Below are 21,638 nucleotides of genomic sequence, written 5' to 3'. Positions count from 1 at the left end.
GCTGCTTCCTGTTCTCCAAATCAAAGCTAAGTCAAGCGTAAACCAGTCATCTGGTTGTAGTTTTATTTTTAATGTACTTCTGTTGCAGTGTAATTCACTTACTCAAAGTGGTTACTGTCTTGGTTTTATGGAACTTTCCTAGCACCATTTCTTGCTGAAGCAGGCAGGACTAAAACCACTTTTTATTGTCTGATCAGCACCAAGCATTAGAAAAGGATGTTGATGGAGGCCAAACTAGGACCACACACAGGAGTTACATTTGCAAGGAACCGAATACTATTTGTATATTGTTAAATAAACAAGGTGCTTGGGGTGAATCATGTTTGCTTGCAGCATGTGTAATTGAAGCTGGCATAATATTAAGTATGATCTCAATATTACAAAGCTTATATGAAGCATGACACAGTCTCACGTTCTTCTTCTTGTTTCTTCTTTCAGCCTGCTTGAAAAATGGCCTCCAGGTAAGAGTTGCGATGATCCAGACCCGACCCATAGCAGAGATGAATGTGTCTGATGAATCCTCGTACCAAGAAGAGGTGCTGCTGGGTAACTCTACCTGGGGCTACTCCTACTATCATCAAAACTACACCTTGATCCCTCCACTATCAGAGAAGGCTAGCACCTCCAAACCTGCAGCATGCGAGCAGGTCCACATCGCTATCGAGGTCTGTATGGCTGCGTGTAGCACTTTGGATTAATTTATTTATCTCGTGATTTCTTCTTGGCTACCACTACCCCGACTGTCTCTTCACTGGTCTGTATTTTGATCTCCTCTCCTAAGGTCTTTCTGATCCTGGGTATCATCTCACTGCTGGAGAATATTTTAGTCATCACAGCCATAGTGAAGAACAAGAACCTACATTCCCCCATGTACTTCTTTGTCTGCAGGTAAACTCCTCAGTGGTTTAGGACATAAAGGGGAAAATAACATAGTAATGTACGAGAACCACCCAAAACCATTTTAATAAAGTGAGCTTCCCAGGTGTAAAAGATTTTGTTAAACAGCAGTTTATTAAAATATGCTTCTATCCTTCAGGGCTTACTCTCTGTCTTGGTGTAATATAGCCATTCCCCATGGCAAAATGCAATATAGGTCCCAAGTGAAACCTTGTTTCGCTCTTGTATACATATTAGTGTAAATGGATACATGTAGGATTAGACTACATCCTAATGTAGCCATTATAATTGGATAACAATGCATGCCTCCCCTCAAGGCCCATATCATTTGAGTTCACATTGTTATTTTCAAGCCCTTCTCAAACGACCATAACAACGCTGCATCCACACAGGAAGCATTTTGGAGGAATGTGGTGACCAGAGACCACAGAAAGACAATAAAATGTAACAGTCATCACATTGCAGCTTCAATGCAATGTGAATAACCCCCTATGTGGATGGATTTTAGGTATCTGCCAGAAACTGAACCAAGAACCTTCTGAGTAGCCTATGTTGATGTAATTAATAGACATGAACCGTTATCAATTATGTTCAGAAATTATGCTCAGAAAGGTTCTGATTTATCTTTTGTTACACAAATGATTAAAGTGGTTCAGTCCTGCTTTGTGCAACTGAGACAGCTATCCAGGATTAGATTGTTTCCTTCCTTTCTGTTCTAAAAAGGTCATCAATGCTTTTATCGCCTATAGAATTGAATATTGTAATGCACTTTACTCTCCTCCAGAGGCTACAGCTGATGTTGCCTAGCTTTAAAACCACAGAAAGAGAAGCAACCACAACATACCAGTCCCTCCCTGTTGCCCTTCACTGGCTAACAGTAGTTGTTATTGAGAATAGTCTGGCTCCTGCCTGCTCTATGAAGGCTTGAGATCCTCTGGCAGTGCTCTGTAAAAGGTTCATGAATAAAGGTTCTGGAAAGGTCATGAAAGGTTACCGGGCCTTTGCCTACTAGGCCCCTCAGCTGTGGAACTGCCTGGCAGGAGATGCCAAGCGAGCTATCCTACTGGTCTCTTTTAAATTGAAAGCAAGGAGAACACAAGGAAGCATGCCAGCAAGCAAACAAACAAGCAAGTAAGAAAGAAAGAATAATAAAACAAGTAACCATAAAAAGCAATTTAGATGGCTTACAGGCTCAGGTAGAGCTAACTTTTGTTTTGCAGAAGTGTGACTTCAAGGTGACAGTCTAGAGTCTGCTTCTATGTGATTACACAACAGGATTTTTTGCCAGAATTCAAAGAAATAATGAGTTTCAATTTCCAAACCTTCTCATTCATGTAACAGATTAAAAAGCTCAGTTGCGCAAAAAATATTTTTCTTTTGCCTGAAGTGGAAAAGTTGGCTTATTTATAAAAGCAAAGAACAGTTGAAGATAATTGATCATCCTGAGCTTGGCAGAAGCAGATTTCCAATATAATCCAATGTGAAATCTAATTATTCTTTCCACTTAAAAAAATGTCATGCACTATGTGTTGCCAGAGGAAACATGTGAACTCTTGAAACTGACATAAATCTTTTATCCTGATTATAAATGGTTAAATAAAATGCCACGTAAGCAGGGAGTTACAAAAGAGGCTTTTTGATCTTATAATCTTGTGCCCTGCTTAGACTAATCATTAGGTAACAGCAGATGATTTAAACAACTTATGATTAACCTTCTTTCTTTAAATTCGTCTCCAACCCATAGAGAGCTGTGGACTCAAAAATCATGACATATTTGGGGCAGCTGTCACATCAAAACCAAGTCACACTTTTAATGACCCTACTGTATAAATCAGAAAAATACTTGGATGTCTGTTTTGACATCAGCACCAATTTCTTGTGACTTTGTTTGGATCTGTCTTCTGATTTGAAAGACTTAATCCTCTTACTAAGACAAAAGCAAATGTGTTTCAGTTGGTGCCGGCAGAGACACAGCAGACATTCAACTCAGGCTTTCAATTTCTGGCGAGCTGTATAGTGCTTCTGTTCATGTGGTTCTGAATGACTCCCACGGCGTAACAGTGAGGTACAGCGAGTTACTGCAAGATAACACTATTGTTATCTTTTATTTCAAAATCCCTTTGATTCATGGGGAAAAAAATAAATACATTCCTACTTAATGTGTTGTTTTCTTTCTCTCTATAGGTAAGTTGTGAGTATTTGGTGAGTCAGTCCACGATGTTGATCATGATATAATATGCTGCCTTGGTAACCAAGACAATAGAGGAGAAGCCCGTTGCTTCCTGTGGGCTGTAATTTTAACATATTACATGCCACCTCCACTCAACGTGGTGTTAAGAGCTTGCGCTCATTTAACATATTTCTGTGAGACTCGGCTGTCATTTTCTCTGGCACTTGAACAAATTGCTTTGCAAACAGGGTTCAACTAGATGTCCTGGAGAATATGTTATTGTAATTTCATAAATTCTCATTTGAATACATCAAACACCAAAATGGCACCAAAGTATAGAAAAACATCTTAAGCTACGTGTTTTAAATATCACCTCTTCTGACCAAGAAGCTTTTCACTCATTATACAAATCATTTGTCAAGTCAGGACATGGAGTCCAAACGTGGAAAGCTGTGGAAAATCTAGAAAACTAACAACAGCCAGATTGTTGACCTTGCTCTGCGACACCTCTCAAATAATATGTCAACTAAAACTAGACTAAATTTAGTCCAGGGCAAACAATTCAGAGTTAAAATTGGGACTAATCAAGTTCTGAGTGGTGAATCTAGAGCACTGTGAAAAAGTACTTGCCCTATTCCTGATTTTTTCCCCGCTGGGATAGGTTTTTTCTCTTGATAAGCAAAACAATAATGAAAAAACTACAGAGTGCATTTACTCGGGTTATCTTTATCTAATATTACAATTTATTTGAAGTTTTACAAACGTACAAAAATAAATCAAGGTAATCCGGGAGGGGCAAATGTTTTTCACGGCACAGTACATACTTACTGCTCCAAAGAAGGTACTGTCTTGCTTTTAATGATGACATGCCCACAGTGATGAGTAAAAGTGAGCAGAAAATATTGTGCAGTTTTGTTGCTTGCACAAATCTTCACTTAAAGATGAATGATAACAAATATAGAGATAGCATGTTAACATGCTTGTGAATGTACAGATATATCCATATGCAGTGCTGGGCACTCCTGTTAGGTAGAAAGCTGCATCAGCATGGCTGTCACACTGAAGAGGGAAGGCACAAAAGGTCCCTGCACAATTAAAAATGCCATTGGGTGGCTGTAGCTCAGGAGGTAAAGCGGGTCATCTACTAATCGGAACGTTGGTGGTTTGATCCCTGGCTCTAGTCTGCATGCCAGTTATCCTTGGGTAAGATACTAACCCCAAGTTGTTCTCCAATGCATCCATTGTTAGATAGATAAAAGCACTCAAGCATAAAAAGAAAACATTTTTGGGTGAATGGGTGAATCAATAACATAAATTTAAAAAATATATATGCAAAAGTTAGCATTGGCTAAATTTATTATAAAAACAGTAATAATTTCCTTTAGCCTTGTTTTTCGCTGGAACATTTAAATGGCAGAGGCATCTTCTACAGGCCCGAATACGGCATCTCATAAGCCCAAATATGGCATCAATTTGTACATACCTATGGAACACATATAAAAGGTTTTGATAACCATTAATATATTAGCATCATTACTTCAACTGTATTACTAACTGCATTAACCAGGTTAGCATGGGATGAGTTGTTTATACTTTAAAAAAAGGCTCCAGTGTGAATCAAGGGCAGTTAAGTGTGGAGGCCGTGGTCCATTTCCTACTTATTAAAACTAGCTCTTGGGACATGGAGCATCACCTCATCTCTGGTGTTGAAGGAGCCTGAGATAATGATAGTGATATATTTGAGATTGAGCCTAGATTTAGCCAGGCTCACCTCAACGCATGGCACAGGCTCTATTATTAGTCTCATGGAGAGAGGCTTCACTCTCTTCCAGTCTGGTGTTGGTGAGAGGCAGTCCTCTTGTCCTCTATTCAATTCAATTCAATTCAATTCAATTTTATTTATATAGCACCAAATCACAACAAAAGTCGCCTCAAGGCGCTTTATATTGTACAGTAGATAGCACAATAATAATAATCCTCTGTGGACAAGAGGGTTGTTTGAGTAACTGACTGTAATTTGTGCTCCTGTGTCTTTTAAAAAATGTTTAAATTTGTATTTTTTTAACAAAAGCTTGAATTGATCACAACCATTAGCTGCCCTGCTATGCACAAGTGTGCTTATGTGTCTAATGACAGCTCAGAGTACCCAGTCTTTTTGAGTCACTGGCCTGGATGCTGCAGTGTCCCACTGCCCCATCTCAGGATTCAATAATCCTTCTGGGGGTCTTTAGTGCTAACATGGGCAATGACACAGTTGCCCACAGTTTGTCCATAATGAACATCATCCTTTAGCATAAAGGCATGCATAAGTGCATGTGTCACCACTACACTCCAGGATGCAGGTCAGTGACCAGTTGACAATTGACTGAGCAGATAAGCCGATCCCACTCATCACTAGGTGGTGATGAGTGGGAGGGGAGGATGGTTGAGGATGGTAACGTATAGTGAGGGTGCACTAGCAGACCCCCATCCATGAGGTCTTCATTTCCCGAGTCCAGCAGAACTTTGATATCATTGCAAGGGAAGCTGAGAAATTCAATCCCAATCATTCATGTACCGCGATTCCATTTCCGAGGTGGCTGTAGAGAGCTGTGGCCTGTCTGTTCTGGCATTAATCCCTGAGCCAGATAGTGAAAACCAGAGGTGAAGAATAATTTGAAGGAGGCATGTGCCACCCTTAAGTTATCCCCAGTGCCACCCTAGTTTTGCATATGACAATGTTGTTTATTAAAGTAAGCGAGCACTAACATTTTGAGCCAAGGTACAATTTACATTAAATATAAATTCTAAAACTGAGTATATTACATTGTGTTATACATTAAGTTTGGACTTCAAACTATTTTCCAGTTTGTAAATTTTATTGACAGTCCACTAAAACCAAAGTTATGATAAAAAATATATATATATATAAGCAATGCTTTTTTCTGAATATCATCACGTTTAGTGCAGGAAGAAACAGTAAAAACAGCATTTTCTAGGTACAGCATGAAAAAAAAGCCAGAGAAAAAAAGCTACTTCTTTCCTGTTGGTGGAAAAATGTACCATGCTGACCAATAAAAAATGATATGGCAAGATGTGGGATTTGGTTATTTAGGAAGAGGGGAAAGTTTTGGGAGAGAGAGAAAGATATCGACAGCCAGTTTTGAGATGTTAGAGATTTGTGACGTTTAGTGTGTTTGGAGTGTACAGTGTGTTGTGTTGTCTTGTGTAGTTGGTGTGTAGGCTAGTCGTTGTTTTGTTTTGTGTGTCAGTGAGGGTACTAATGAATGTCACAGTTGTTGCCAAAAAGCCACCAAAGGCAGATTGCAGTGTAAACGCTGTCTCCAGGTGAAAAACAAGAGGAGTGATACACCTCCTGCTGCAGGGTTTAGGCCTGTGGTGTTCTCCTGTGTCTTGTGGTGGACAAACAATTTTTTGGAGTGACGCAAATATTTTAAATGGTTGTGCAAAAGACGGCAGATGCAGTGGCTGCATTTTTAGATAAATAGTTGCATATAACTTTGTTGTTTACAAAATTTGTGCATTTCAAGTTATGAAAATATTTCACTAAACATGTTTGTGGTTTTTACAGTGAAAGAATATAACCTTTTCCTTACTTGGCTCATATGTTTTTGTGTGATTTCAGTTCAATTGTGTTAGTACAGTCAATAAAAAAATAACCGTAAATTCAGACAGATGAGATTGTGCTAAAAAGAATGATTTTGCCATCCCATTTGACTTCCATGCCACCCAAAGAAAATTTGCCTAGATCCACCCCTGCCTCTGTTCACACTATGTACACTATGTATATACTTTGACCATCAGCCACCAGCAGTTATAATGTCACTGTTTTAACCATTTTTGCTGGGGAAAAACATCAAATTTTATATGTAAATATACATAAATAGCATAGATGTGTTGTTTATCTTTAAGAACCTCTTAAAATATTAGTATTATTTAGTAACAGTATTTGGAAACAGCATCAAGCGTCTGTCTGTCTGCCTGCAGTGCAGTTTTTTTTTTCGCCATACCATGACCACTTTTAACTGGGGGGATAAGATCCATTTTTCCACCATCTTTGCTGGCTTTGTTGCTTGTGCAAAGGCTGTGAGTGCATGTGACTGTCAAAGCATTGCCTCAACTGCACCCCTGGAGAATGTGAAAGACTGTACTCAGGCATTAAATCAATTAATTGGTTTTCCCAGTATGACTGTGAGAAGAAAGTGTTTACACAACAGGAGGGCGAATGCAGCTATTCTGTCGGCTCCTGAATACACAGAAGGAAGTGCATATAGAAACATTTATTTGAACATCTGTTTGTGTAATGAAAGATTGTATAAAGTATTTTGTTTTTTTGCAGTTTGGCAGTAGCAGACATGCTGGTGAGTGTGTCCAACGCCTGGGAGACCATCATCATTTATCTCCTAAACAACAGACAGCTGGTGGTGGAGGATCACTTTATCAGGCAGATGGACAACATGGTGGACTCCATGATCTGCATCTCTGTCGTTGCATCCATGTGCAGCCTGCTGGCCATTGCTGTGGACAGGTAATGATGGAAGGGAGTATTAGCACAAATATATCATTTTTTCCTGCTATTATTTCTTAATAGTTTCCTTTTGAAATGTTTTTAAGGGAAGTGAAGTTTTAATTGAAGGCTCTAGTCACAATTAATCCTCAGCCATCAGCCCAACACCGCCGCCCCCAGTTTCCTGATAATGTTCTTGAACATAACTGACATGTTATAATTTATAACAACAAAAAAGGACCCTGTAATTTTATGATAAATAAAGGGAAAATTGAGGCTGTGCTTATTTGGCACTCCTTCAGTTAATTCCAATGAATGAAAAATACCGCTTGCACTAAATCTTAGTTGTCAATGCTGAACAGAACAAAGTGCTTTTGTTGTCTTACTGTGTGAATGAATGAAATTTTAAGATGTGTAAACCAGCATTGATGCAGTTGAATTTTTTGTTTTAAATTGACATTTTATTTCTTAATTTCCACCTTCTTTCTCTGATACACACAACAAATTTGGTTTATTCATCATGGGGATCACTGCTTACTCTAATGCAGGGGTCCCCAATCCCAGTCCACGAGGGCCAGTGTCCCTGCAGGTTTTAGATCTCACCCTGGGTCAACACACCTGAATCACATGATTAGTTCATTACCAGGCCTCTGGAGAACTTCAGGACATGTTGAGAAGGTAATTTATCCTTTTAAATCAGCTGTGATGGATCAAGGACACATCTAAAACCTGCAGGGGAGGTGGACTGGGATTGGGGACCCCTGCTCTAATGCATCTGTGCAAATGTTAACACAGATGGAAAATTTTATTCATTCTTTTCCTTTTTTTGTATGGTTGTGAAGTAGATTTTAAATCCCTGAAATGTGCAGGTATGTTCATCGTCACCATTCGTGTCTTTTTATGGTCTTTTCACATTGAAAAAAAAAAGATCTTTTAATTTCATCTGAGCTTGAGCTCAACTTGGAGCCAGAATATTTAACAGCAAAGCTGTATTATTAAGAGTTGAATATTTCATAGGCACCAATGCCACACTGGTAATTTCTTGATCTCTTGTGCTTTCATTTCGGCCTTTCTATTTCAAAAAGGTCTGTCTCAAATCTCCTAATTCGGTGGGTTAACCTACCATGCAACTCTTTGGACTGTGGGTGGAAGCCAGAGAACCCACACAGGTTTACGGAGCACCAGTGTGCTGCTCTAAAATTTTCTCTGACACAGTAATTTTATAACTTCGTAGTTTTAGAACTGAACAAATGACAATAATTGGAAGAATTGCAATAAGGCCTTCAAACCATTCAGTGCCTATGCTTTATTAGGTCTTCCTGATTGCACACAACCATTCACAGCTACATTCAGCATGTAATCACTATTTTTAAAGTGTGCCTTTGTTACCATTGATTACCATCTAATCAATTGTTTGCTTAATAATGAACATAGAGTAACTGGAAAATTGTTCTTCTTTCAATGTTTGTCAGACATGTTGATATTTGATCCATATACATTTAACTAGAGTTGGATGTCTCGAGACCGAGACCGGTCTCGAGACATCCTTGGTCTTGTCTTGGTCTCGACGGACTTTGGTCTTGGTCTTGTCTTGGTCTCGGATCCTTCGGTCTTGTCTTGGTCTCGCTGTCTCGATCTTGCTGTCTCAGATCGACATAGTGGTCGGGAGATTTGGAGGCGACAGTATCCAACGTAACGTTCGATAATGTGTCATGCGCAAAAGCATCAGAGCCGTGCTTAGAGAGTGCTTTGTAGTGAATCAGAAGAGTTGACTCTCATTGAGCAAGAGCCGGCTCCTCACTTAATTTCCTTTCGCTGCTCAGCTATCACACAGTGGCTCAGCTATGCTCCAATCCCTCCATTTTCTGGCCAATCACATGCGAGGATATAGGATAATATCATTATGTGAAAAACAGAGAGGGTGAGAGACGCGACAGTCAAGTGGAGCATGCGTCTGTCCTCTCAATAAATGAGTAAGACAGTGGTGAGGTGAGGGGGGCTGTGCGAGTGCATCGCAAAAACACATAAATATGCCTGACACCCGTAAACGAAGCAGCATCTGGCTGCAGTTTAAAGACTTTTTTGCCTCGGTCTCGGTCTCGTCTTGACTTTGTCTTGGTCTTGACTCGGTCTGTCTTGGTCTTGGTCTTGGTCTTGTCTTGGTCTCGATACCCTCTGGTCTTGGTTTTGTCTTGGTCTTGGTTTAGGCGGTCTTGACTACAAGTCTACATTTAACTAAGTTAAATCTTACTCTTTCTAACATATAGGTATTCCTTTTGTTCCCTTTTCCATGCTTGCTATTCCTTCGTATACTGGAGCACGTATAAAACTGCAAACATTGCACAGATCATCATACTGGATGATACTGTACCATGCCCAGAGGCTGTTTGAAAGAGGTGGACTCGGGTCCATATTAGGCTGTATATGAATCAGGTATAAATACATGGTGTACAAGAATCAGGAAACTTGACAATATAATATTTATTTGGTTTCTCAGTGACATTTAATATTTACTAGATTGTCTCAAAGACATATAAATTACATTCATACAAGAGGTTACAACAGAGCCACTGAAAAATAAAATTGTACCTTCTATGTATAAATGTACGTTATGTGTGATCAACAACTCAAGGTTGCCTAACGTTATCCTCATTGAATATTGAATGGCTCAAGAATAAATGTCTCACTGGAGTTCACGTGTCCTGTAGTCTGGTTCCCTCTCTGTGAGTTATTGTATTCAGTGCGCACACAGTCCCCGTTGTGTTTAAATGTCAAGTTTTTTTTTGACTTGAAATGATTTTGTAATTCATTAGTGAGCAATAAATGTTGATATAAAATTAGAGGTTACTGAGGTGGATACTATGTTATTATCCACAGGTACGTCACCATCTTCTATGCACTGAGGTACCACAACATCATGACGGTGAGGAGAGCTGGCTGTATCATCGGGGGAATCTGGACCTTCTGCACTGGCTGCGGAATTGTCTTCATTATCTACTCAGACTCCACTCCTGTGATCATCTGCCTGATCTCTATGTTTTTTGCCATGCTGCTCATCATGGCCTCCCTCTATAGTCACATGTTCATGCTCGCTCGCTCGCACGTGAAGCGCATTGCTGCCCTGCCCGGCTACAACTCCATCCATCAGCGCACCAGCATGAAGGGGGCTATCACACTGACCATCCTTCTGGGGATTTTCATCGTCTGCTGGGCTCCCTTCTTTCTCCACCTCATCCTGATGATCTCTTGCCCACGGAATCTCTACTGCGTGTGCTTCATGTCCCACTTCAACATGTACCTCATCCTCATCATGTGCAACTCAGTGATTGACCCGCTGATCTATGCCTTCAGGAGTCAGGAGATGAGGAAGACGTTTAAGGAGATCATCTGCTGTTACAGTCTGAGAAACGTCTGCACGAACATCTGCGCTCTGACTGGTAAGTACTGAGAAATAGAAAAGACCAGTGAAAGGATGGGTAAAATGAGCTGACTGAATATAACGCTGGAATAGAAATACTACTACCTGAGGACTGGTTCACTGCACTTCTCAGCCAGTACAGTGTACCATCAAACAAGCAACTATTGAAAAGTATAAGCTGGAAAGGAGACTGGAACATTGAGTAATGCGTCCACCATGTACACAAAAAGGCGAGTTTACTAGATGCATTATTTTAAGGCTTAGTTAGGATCATCTAAGGTCCAAGTCCATGATTCATAGTAACGTGCGTCACACAAAACTGTTTGTGGCCTGCTTTTCATTCTCCCTGACATTTCTTTTATCTTTTTTTTCTTTGGCCTTCTTTTTTAATAGGCAAGATTATTATTCTCCTTTCCCAGAATATGGCTGATGCAGTAGCCAAATGGATAGACAGGATATTTTTTCTTTCAGTGCTGCAAGAGTGCTCATATACTGGCTTTAAATTACAGAATTGCTGCCAAATGTACCTGAATGTACCCTTTGTTAATTTAGACGGCTGGATGTACTTCCTTGAACATTAACCTCACATGCATAAATGAACAAAGGCAATGAAGACAGCAAAAGTTGGGGAAGGTGTGGTAAGAATTATCCACATCCATATGTTAAGTGGGTTTTTTTTGCTTTTCTTTCAAGCTGTGACTACAAATTAAAACAGCAATTTTACACATCAAAGTCTGTTTCCCAGTTATGGAGAGTACTGCTTCAGTTACACAAGTAAGTAAGTAGTATCTAGTTTTTTTTTAAGACCTTTAAGCTTTAAATTGTGAAAATGTAACAGTCTACCTAGAACAGTATGTTCATATCAGCGCAGTGCATTATGTTTTAATTCACTGTCATTTATGAATTGAATATTTTCCAATATTGAATGCAGAGTCACACATAAATCAAGCGAAATTCAGCATTTGTATTTATTCAGATTTTGAATATAATAATCAAAAATCTTTCCACATCTTTCACAGAGCCCTCTACCAAATCTGTTTGAGATGCTAAATAATTATTTTGAATTTCAGGAGGGTCAGAGAAAAAGAGTAGCACATCCTCTGCATGGAAGATTCTTTGTCTGAATTTTCATTCACTGGGTGTTCCATCAGGGCCAGCAATAGTTGTCCAGTTAAATCTAAAAACAGACATCAATTAAAACATTACCAAAGTGAAAGTGATCTCTCAGACATCATTCATGTGATAAAGGATTTCATGTTGGCTGAACTAACCCTGTAAAATGTTGCAGTTGCCTATACTCTGTTGAAGGTAGTTGGTTTATTAGGTACTGGAATCTACAGTTTCACTTATTTTCTTTGGCGTGTACATGTCCTGTTAACAAAGACTGGACATTGGCAAACTTAGAGCAAAAACAAAGACAATTTTAAGATGGCAAAAATGGCAGTTCCTCTTGGTGCCACCTGGATAGACTGGATAGTTTCACCCCTTGCAAGAAATCTATGTTGAGCATTTAATGGAGATTAATGATCACTACAAAGTTCCTATGATGCACGGAGCGCTTCTTGTGCACCACTACTGTATTTAATCATTAACCATTATTAAACTCTGGCTCTCTCTCCTATAGTTTTGCTTTTGTCCTGTCTCGCTCTGCTCTCTTCTCATTCTGCTAACCCCCAATCAATCATGGTAGATGAGCCTGGTTCTGCTGAAGGTTTTCTTCCATCAACATTAATTGCTTGCTCATTGAGGGCCGTGTGATCGTTGGCGTGTCTTTCAAACATTGTAGGCTCTTTATCTTACAATATTAAGTGCCTTGAAATGCCCTTTGTTATGAATTGGTGCTATATAAATAAAATTGAATTCACTGTAATGCCAGAGTATAGTAAAGTATAGTAAGATGCACAAGGCTGTCAGCATATGTAAAAACATAAAAGACAGGCAAAAATAATTTAGGTGTATTAAACAGAGGAAAGTGGAGGTTTGCAGCAAATTGGTCAAACATAGAGAAGGTTATGAAATGAAGCGGAAAACTGGCAGCTTATTTTATATTTCAAGAAAGTCAAATCCTGTCATTTCCCAACAGTTTCAGCATCATCTATAAATGTAAGATCTCTTATCTTTAAAATCAGACCCTCTTATGGTCTTATGAACTTTTTATGGATCTGCACAGCCTGGATGGCTGCCTTGGGTGATCTAGGGCTTTTTCCATCAACATCACATGGTTTTAAGGATTATAGGCTTGAAATGATGCAGCCCTATATTTATATTGAAAACAGTGAAGCAAGAAGAAAACAAGCCTTAACGTGAACATATTGAATACATTGCACTGTAGGTAAGTAATGACAAGGTCAAACAAATACGTCATAGATCACATAGATTACTCTTTACCACAGAAAGTAAATTTTATTTTTCAAAGCTTAACAGTTCTTTTTTACTTTGTGACTTTATGAACAAAAACAAAATGTTTTTTTCACTAGATCCTGTAGGACCATACAGCCATCAAAGTAGCCCTATGTATTGATTTAACAGAAACGACTGACTTCAGCATGGTAGACTACCATCCAGTTTATTGGCTTTCTCACTAGCATGACTGTAATCTTTCTTTTACTCCTGGATTTTTCTGCTCAATGAACCTGTTGCTGGAGAGGATAATGGTCAAATGAGCCAGCTACCATTATATGCAACGGCTTTAATGCCAAATAGTGTCATTTTGTCGATTAGAAATTTTGTCTTGAGAAATCTTTAGTCTGCCTCTGACGCCAAGCTGGAAAAACTGAAGGAAGAAAGGGAAGCATTTGCTTTTAAGATTCAAGAGATAACTTAGGCCCTTAACTACAAAGCAGGATGTGGTTTGAGAGGAAAACTTTCTAACTTTTTTTTCCTGGTGACTGCAAAGCAGTTTAATTTATCTATAGCCTTTTGTGTCGTGGCAAAATCTTCAAAAGAAACCGATTAAAGCAGTAAATCCTTGCAATTGTTGACTTTGTTCTTTACTTGCTCACAAATCATTTACTACTAAGAACACAAGTAATTTACTCTATTAATGTATTAATTATTTGTTCCTTTTAGCCTGTATTGTGTTTTTAATTTCTTCACTCTTAAGAAAACAGGTTGTAATAGAGGACAAACAGGCAGCTCTAGAATGATCTATATTTGCATTTGGGCATCTGGAATCAGCACCGCTCCTTTTATATGGAATTCTTACGTCCAGAATTGGGGGATTCTGGGTTGACTTACTGAGCTGATGACCACTGCCATAGCCATGTAACATGACTGCTGATGGGAGGCTTTGTGAAACCAGATAACAAGAAGATATCTTGAGTATGCCTAACTCATTTCATAGTAAAGACCCTGATCAGTGGTAGTACAGGTCTAACATTTGGGTTGACTTAAAAAGTGCCACCGAATGAATGTAAAGCAGTGCCATTAGAAAACAACTGTTTTCATATTTTGAATATATAAAAGCTACATAAGTCAACTTATAAAGACATATTTTAAAAAAAGGGGCACCTTCCATCTAGTGATGCAGAAGGCACATACGGCTCAGCAGAAGCACCATGTGCAGCTGTAAAAGTGATTTCATAATACTAGTGTGCAATGATGGCAATGTGATGGAGGTAAAATGTTGCCTAACACATCATGAAAGCCCCGAAAAGGCCAGTGCATTGCTTTAATGCAAGAATACTGACAGATTTGAGAGGTTATCTACCTCCTAAACTCAGGTGGTTACAGAGTGGTGACTATCTGACCAATCTTTATGATTCTTATAGGTTTTAGCACATCTTCAGGTTTGTTATAATAGTTTGTCATTTTAGAAGGAAAACATATTTTGGACTAATGCCACTCAGATTGCATGCACATGTTCTAAAGGAGGTATATGAGCACTCTTCGACAAACAAGACTTGCATATTGAGCTGATTCTTTTTCTTTTCATACACCTAATGGACTCAGTGTTCCTTTGGTGGATTATGTGTTTACACCCAATGCAACCAGACCCACCAGTTGCACATTATTTGTAAATGGCCTCACTGCAAACACCTTGCTTGTTATCTGTACACGGGAGAAGTTGTCTGCCCTGCTAAGCTGAACTTTTGAATGACATCACTTGTCATCAGCCAGTTTTCTGCCTGCTGCTGTACGCCCTGTGCTGCATTAGTGCTACACTTAACAAGCAAACTTCTCAAATCCGCCACTGCCTGGTAGCACAGCAGTTTCTGCTATGATCTGAATGTAAAGTCACTGCTCTATTGTGTCACTGTGACCCCCAGTGATCATTTCATAATGTCACCCTACTGGGTATGTATAAAGCTATGTAAAGCTGCTGTAAGGCTGCACTTGAAATGTAAAAATGAATGTACAAATAGCTTCACTATACCTTCTGTAAGCGTGTGTTGGTGGTGTCTACCTCCAAACTGAGAAGCTTGACAGATTTTTACCGGAAATGCAGCCATCTGCTGAAACTGCTCTTTCATACAGAATGCTGCTGTGTGGTAGATACTAAAAGAAATGAGTTATTTGCTGTTATGTATTAGTATTTATTGCAAAAACAGAAAGTCGTTTATATTGTTGATGTTTTCAGGCTGATGCATTTTGGTTTGCGGATTGAAAGTAATATAAGAGTTGTTTTAAGAGAAAACAACAGCGCTAAAAGGATGTTTTTCTTTGTTCAGTCTTGTAATTGCCTTACTGTTATTTCCTTTAATGTTTATTGCAAGTACTTTGAAAATGTAAGATCAAAAAGAGCATATGAATATGTGAAAAAATGTATAACACAATGAAAAGTGCTTTGAATATTGATGTAAAACTGTACATTGTTTTGTCTTCATTATAAGTTTAATTAGTAAAGAAAACAAATATTTTGCTAAGTGTACATCCATTTCCAGTGTAGCATTTGTGCAGTTTTGTTATTCATTGTTGCTGATTATTGTGAAGTGCTCCGTTCTCGTTCCCACAAAAAGCAGCAGCAACAACACTGAACATTATATGTTCCTGGATCAAGGTTTAGCTTGTGTTTTGATTGCTAGTTGCATGCTAAGTTCTGTGTATATGTGCAGCGACACAATGCAAACAGCTGTGGGATCATGTTTCATGTTCGGTGATGGCATGAAGAAATGTAAACGTGAGCTTCAGTTCAAATAAGTGATGTTTTGTTGGCTTAAGATGACTTATTTTTATTGTGTCTGAATAAAAGCAGATAGCAAAATGAGAGTGTTGTCAATTTATTTTTCACATTTGTAAATGTGGACATCGTGTCACTCAGATTTGAGAAAAAATGCATGTTCATTGGTAACAGGCTCTATAAAATGGATGCGTTGGGATGTTAGCACAGGAGGTTCATTTCAAACATGAATGCATTGACACTTGGTGTGAAAGTAGGTAACATCCAAGTGTTGGGAGAAATGAGGAGACAGTGGATTCAAGCAAAACAGAGAGGAGATCGACGGACAGTAGTCAGAGTCACAGTGCTTATTCAAATACACAGGATGTCTCTAAAGAATGCCCTTTGGAGAAAACAGCTGCTTAGTGGCAACAAAGTAATCCTTTCACAGTTCACTCTAAAATTTGAATATTCAACTGAGCGAAGGACACTTTGATGAAAAGCTAACATTTGACTGGATAAACAGACTAAAATAAAATAAGCAATCAGGTGTCTCTACGAGCAGAGCTTCCAGTCAGAACAAAGCAGCATCTTCCTCAAGGTGTGCCTGAGCTCGGCAATGCGGAAGGCGTATATGGCTGGATCAAAGAGGGCATGGCTCGTCAGCAGCGCCACATGCAGCTGGAACAGCGATCGGTAACACTCGCAGTAAGGGTTCATGGGGCACACCATGATGATGACGAGGTGGAAAAAAAATGGCGACCAACAAACCACCAGCGTCCCAAACAGGATAGTGACGGTCTGGGCCCCTCTCATGTTGCTCCCCCACCGCTGCTGGTGATGATTATTCCTGCCACCAACCGGTAACGCTGCAATCTTTCTGGCATGGATACGTGCCAGCATGAACATGTAGACATACAGCGAGCAGATAATCACCAAGGAGATGAAAAACAATACGACGAAGCAGATCATGATGAGCTTGAAGTCAAAGAACAATATCATCAGCACGCCCAAGCCCCCGCATACAGTCCAGATGATGCCCAAGATGGCCCCAGTGCGCTGCATTGTCATGATGTTGTGGTATTGGAGTGCATGGAAGATGGTGATGTAACTGGAAGAGAAACAAATCATTTCATAATCTCATAACTTATCACAGGCTGTTGAGTGACTATGTTTAACTTCACTGCAGATTCCTCACTTCCAATTCAGCTCGGTTGCCTAAATTTAAGACATTAACTGAGCCTTGACATGATACTGCTGTGCATTACCAAGTTTAAGACATTAGCAGGGAGCGTTGTGCCACAAAATAATCCTAAATGTATTTAATCCACACTGGATAACACGTTTTGTAAAGAGTCAAATGTTTTTTTGTTTTCTCAGGAGATGGTGAAACCCAAAACAGAGTTAAGAGTTGAATGCATATTAGCCTCATAAGCATTAATTGGGAGACCAATTATGCAAAAAATGTGGGACATGGCCATGAATATTATCATTAGCTTGTTGTTCAGCCCAGAAGTGGACAAAATTTATTTATTTTGCTCATTATACTCTCCTAATTCCACTGCTAGTTAAGCTTTTTGTGACTGGCTGCCTCTTATAAATAAAACGTTTTAATGGGGGGCAGGTGACGCTTCTATACTCACAACCAGAGGTGAAATCCTGAGATGAATATATGAAGGATATCAGCTCTCTTTTAGAGAGCCAAAAGTATTTTAAAAATTGAAGTCTTTTCTTTTGGCTCACAGGGATTACTTGGAAAACTACTGAAGATGGATATGTTTCATATGAGCATTTAGTATTTCAACTGTAGATATAACTGAAAAATAAGTGAAAGTAAGCAGAGTTCCCTTTCTTTCTTTCTTTCTTTCTTTCTTTCTTTCTTTCTTTCTTTCTTTCTTTCTTTTTTAAAAAAAAGAGCTATAAATAAATGTCCATATGTTGCATTCTCTTTTTTTTTGACTGATTTTAAAAGATCAAATCACAATGTGTTGGATATTTTCAAAGCATACTGTCTGGATTTGGATAGCTGCCTAAAAGGTGGGGAAACAGTATCATTGCAGTAATAAAGTATTCATGATTTTTGGGTAGACGTGATGGAAGCCACTGCAGAAAGCCTTTAACTGTACATCAAAGAGTCAGAGCCCAGTGGAAAGCTTTTTAAATTCTCCTTATATAAATATCAGCAGAGGATAAATCATTATGGGGCCACAGATCCATAGAGAAACAATTTAGAACATCCAGATTAGCAGCAAACAGAATAAATCATTCGTTGTATGGTAAATATAACATGGTTGTGGGTTCCTGTAAGTAACAGTCAGTTCTTTCTTTAAAAGGGTTTTCAAATAGCCCTAAGGATTGTTATGCCTTAGAAAATGAGATTTTGGGGGATGAGTAGCCTAGAGTGGAATATATTCATCTTGCCATGAAAACCATTCTTCACACTATAAAATAAACCATTTTAAAAGATATTTCTGTTTCCATATCCAAGAGCTCCATACATACCGGTCCACGGCAATGGCCAGGATACTGAAAAAGGACCCCAAAAATGACATGCACAGCAGGGAGTCTATTGCATCGTCCAGCGTGGTCTCAGAAGAACCTTTCTTATTCAGGTGTCCCACATCAGCAAACACAATCATGAAGTTTTCCAAGGTTTTGGTCAGGCTGGCGATGGTGTGGAAGGCTGCCAGGCTGCAGATGAAGCAGTACATTGGCGAGTGGAGGTTTCTGTTCCGTATGACAGCTACCACAACAAGGAAGTTCTCAGCAAAGCTCACTGCTCCGATGGTGAAGAAGACGGGGTTGGGAACCACCACCTCAGGACAGTCCGATTGGTTCAATATAGAGCCGTTCATTGTTGGTCAAGACAGTGTTCGTCCAGGATTAAATGCTGATTAAAGGCAGATATTTACTTTGGGGCTATTTTGCATTGTAAGTTTATTAAGTTTACATTAATATTGTTTCAAGAATTGGTTTAAATATGAATATTTGCAGTACATTTTAAACTGCCTTCATTCTTACATTTCCAAAAACATATTACCTGCTGATCTGTTTTTAACATAGAGATCAAGTTTAAAATGATACCTGTGACTTAATGAGTCCTATAAAGGTCTCAAAATTTAGATTTACACACTTTGCAATATCCTTCAGCTTTCTTGATGTGAATAATTTCATGAAATCATGACAAAAATATTTGCTGAAAACCTAAGAAAGTCAACAAAAAGTAACAATTGTTTTTTTTATAGATACAAATTTGAATTTAAAACACAAATTAACTTTTTTGCTAATGGTATGAAACTTACTGACTAAATTTATGGACAGCTGCCAAACAAAACAATGGAGCTAAACTACAAAAATACAGGCAGCAGGTGTACATATATAAAAAAGGTAAAATAATAAGGTCACATGCTACATAATGACAAAATATTAATGTTCCTTTTCACTGTCTTTCTTTTGTGTTGCTATTAAAAAGAATGAACATTAGTTTATGGTTAATTAGATCAGACTGTCACAACCTTTGACCTATAACCTATTTATCCAAGAGGTGAAAGACTTTGTGACTGGGTTTGTAGAAGTGCTATAAAGATTAAAAATAAATTTTAAAAATTGAAATAATAACTAGTTGCAGTAGTTTTCACTAAAGAAATATGACCATGTTAGGTCAGATTTGAGCTTTTTCTTTTAAGCTAAGCTTAGACAATATATCATGTTTTAGTGAGAAAGTAAAATTGTAGTATACAGCTTGTTTGCAGTAAAGAAACATTAATGCAAGATGAGAAACGATAGAAGCAAAGTGGTTCTGAGTTTGGAAATAATTGCAAAAGTTCATCTACTGTTACCTTAAAATATAATTGATTTTTGTTGAGTGAAATAAAAAAATAAAAATATAAAAGACCAAGAAACAAAAATTGCTCCACGTGTTACAGCAGGAGTTTAGTCTGACCTCAGATGGAGGCTGTGGGTTGTTTTCAGTTGTCCTCCTCTGGGTAATCGCAAGAGCGAAGGTCAGGTTTAAGAAAACACGCACAGGGCCGCTGAAAACAGGCAGCTCGCTGCAGCTCCCGTGGAACGAAGTATCTTTCTCGTATATGTCCAGGTTTAAATCGTGGAGTGCTGGCTCCGGTACACCTCAGTCAGCTGTGGCCACATCAGCCTCTCTGCTGTTCACATGAGGGGCAGCCAATCGATTTTTTCTTTCTGTTTGTTCAGAGCTCACAGATGTTATTGCCAAACTGGTTTACGTGAGATTGCAGTGCTGTTTGGTGGTCTTCTTGTCTTTGAGTCTGGTGCAGATGTTTACGTGATGCATTCACCTGTAAAAAGCGAGCATGTTATTAAAATTCTTCTTCTGTTAAATGTGTTAGAGATTCTACATGCATTGTTTGACAGTTCAATTCTGTGTGAATCATATAGCGTACAACATTTATCTTGTGCTTTGTCTGTGACGAGTTGTGTGACCTTTAATTTAAAGTCTCACAGCTCGCCTGATGTCTGTGTATTCTGCCATTCCATTTGAATGCTTTTAGTCCCACCTTTGTAATTGAACACTGTCCTTTTAAATAAAGAAAGCACTCTGTGATCTTGGCTGTGACTCAGAATTCCTGTCAGGCTGCAGTCTGAAGATTATTATAATAATTATATCCAAAAGCCTCTGATCCCTTTTTATTATGACATTCTCAGAGCAGCTTCAGTGCTCGCAAAGATGCCGCATTAAATCCAGTTAAAGCAACTTTGACTGTTTATGTTTTATTTTTATTTTACCATTTAAGCATAATCGTCTTTATCAATAGCCTTTCAATGAGACTATTGGCATTTCCACTGCAAAATCATGTCATCTGTTCCAAATTGCCACATTTGCCACTATTCACTTACTTTTAATCTTTAGCTTTCAGTTATCATTTTATTAAGTTTAGGTAACAAACACTTGGTTAACTTTGAAAAAAAAAGAAGAATTATATGGTATATATTCTGATAATATAGGGATAAGCCTGCCGTAAATGTCAGTGTCTGACATGGTAAACTGTGCTGTGTATCCTAGTGAAGCAAGTGTTTTTGATAGTGAAGATGACTATATTTTTCTAAATACATGCCAGCTGCTTCTAGCAGTATCATAATCAGCTGACTATGTTTGAGCTACATGTCAACATGCTAACACGGCACGCTGCCAAGCCAAGAAAAGAAATTATATCTACTCTTAAATTACAGCCCGTTCTCAAATTAACAACTGATTGGTCTTGAGGAAAAGCCTAACATTTGCTGCTGGTCAATTTGTCCTAATGTAATTATAAATGAACCTAAAAGCTGACGTTTGCTGCATGTCATTTTTAGCTCATTTTAAGCTACGTATTTTTTTCTTAAATGAAATATTTTCTATTATAGAAAGAATTCAAGTTGTAATACAGAGCCTCGGCGCTACTGAGGAATGATGTCACAATGCTCATTGTGACATCATTTTTAACCTTGACTTTAACACCTAGCTTATTCTGGGTGTAGCTGCTTCCTACTGAGCAAATGGGGCTAAACGGGTCAAGTGTTAATCCCACTACAA

At 38.6% G+C, this 21,638-nt stretch overlaps 2 protein-coding genes across 2 annotated transcripts; one reads left to right on the top strand and one right to left on the bottom strand.

Moving 5' to 3' along the window:
- Nucleotides 1–473: 473 nt before the first annotated feature.
- LOC100693278 (melanocortin receptor 5) lies at nucleotides 474–16,648 on the top strand. The gene is made up of 4 exons (XM_025911673.1): nucleotides 474–665; nucleotides 782–888; nucleotides 7,407–7,595; nucleotides 10,452–16,648. Exons 1-4 carry the CDS (start codon nucleotides 474–476, stop codon nucleotides 11,020–11,022), a joined length of 1,059 nt encoding a protein of 352 aa, XP_025767458.1. The 3' UTR covers nucleotides 11,023–16,648.
- mc2r (melanocortin 2 receptor) lies at nucleotides 16,360–20,346 on the bottom strand. Its single transcript, XM_005456785.4, has 3 exons — nucleotides 20,034–20,346; nucleotides 18,593–18,980; nucleotides 16,360–17,201 (listed from the first exon to the last, which is right to left on the bottom strand). Exons 2-3 carry the CDS (start codon nucleotides 18,943–18,945, stop codon nucleotides 16,646–16,648), a joined length of 909 nt encoding a protein of 302 aa, XP_005456842.1. The 5' UTR covers nucleotides 18,946–18,980; nucleotides 20,034–20,346; the 3' UTR covers nucleotides 16,360–16,645.
- Between the last annotated feature and the right edge of the window lie 1,292 nt (nucleotides 20,347–21,638).

This window comes from Oreochromis niloticus, linkage group LG11 (genome assembly GCF_001858045.2).
Source record: "Oreochromis niloticus isolate F11D_XX linkage group LG11, O_niloticus_UMD_NMBU, whole genome shotgun sequence".
Classification (NCBI taxonomy): Eukaryota; Metazoa; Chordata; class Actinopteri; order Cichliformes; family Cichlidae; genus Oreochromis; species Oreochromis niloticus.
Note: the sequence above shows the minus strand (reverse complement) of the source record. Positions and strands in the feature narration are given on the sequence as shown.

What these genes read in the sequence shown, in the direction of transcription:
- mc2r (XM_005456785.4), bottom strand. Translation starts at nt 18,945, where the DNA reads ATGAACGGCTCTATATTGAACCAATCGGACTGTCCTGAGGTGGTGGTT. An exon ending in CTGGCCATTGCCGTGGACCG is followed by an intron (nt 17,202 to 18,592) that starts GTATGTATGGAG and finishes TTTCTCTTCCAG; the next exon opens with TTACATCACCATCTTCCATG.
- LOC100693278 (XM_025911673.1), top strand. Translation starts at nt 474, where the DNA reads ATGATCCAGACCCGACCCATAGCAGAGATGAATGTGTCTGATGAATCC. An exon ending in AGGTCCACATCGCTATCGAG is followed by an intron (nt 666 to 781) that starts GTCTGTATGGCT and finishes TCCTCTCCTAAG; the next exon opens with GTCTTTCTGATCCTGGGTAT. An exon ending in ATGTACTTCTTTGTCTGCAG is followed by an intron (nt 889 to 7,406) that starts GTAAACTCCTCA and finishes GTTTTTTTGCAG; the next exon opens with TTTGGCAGTAGCAGACATGC.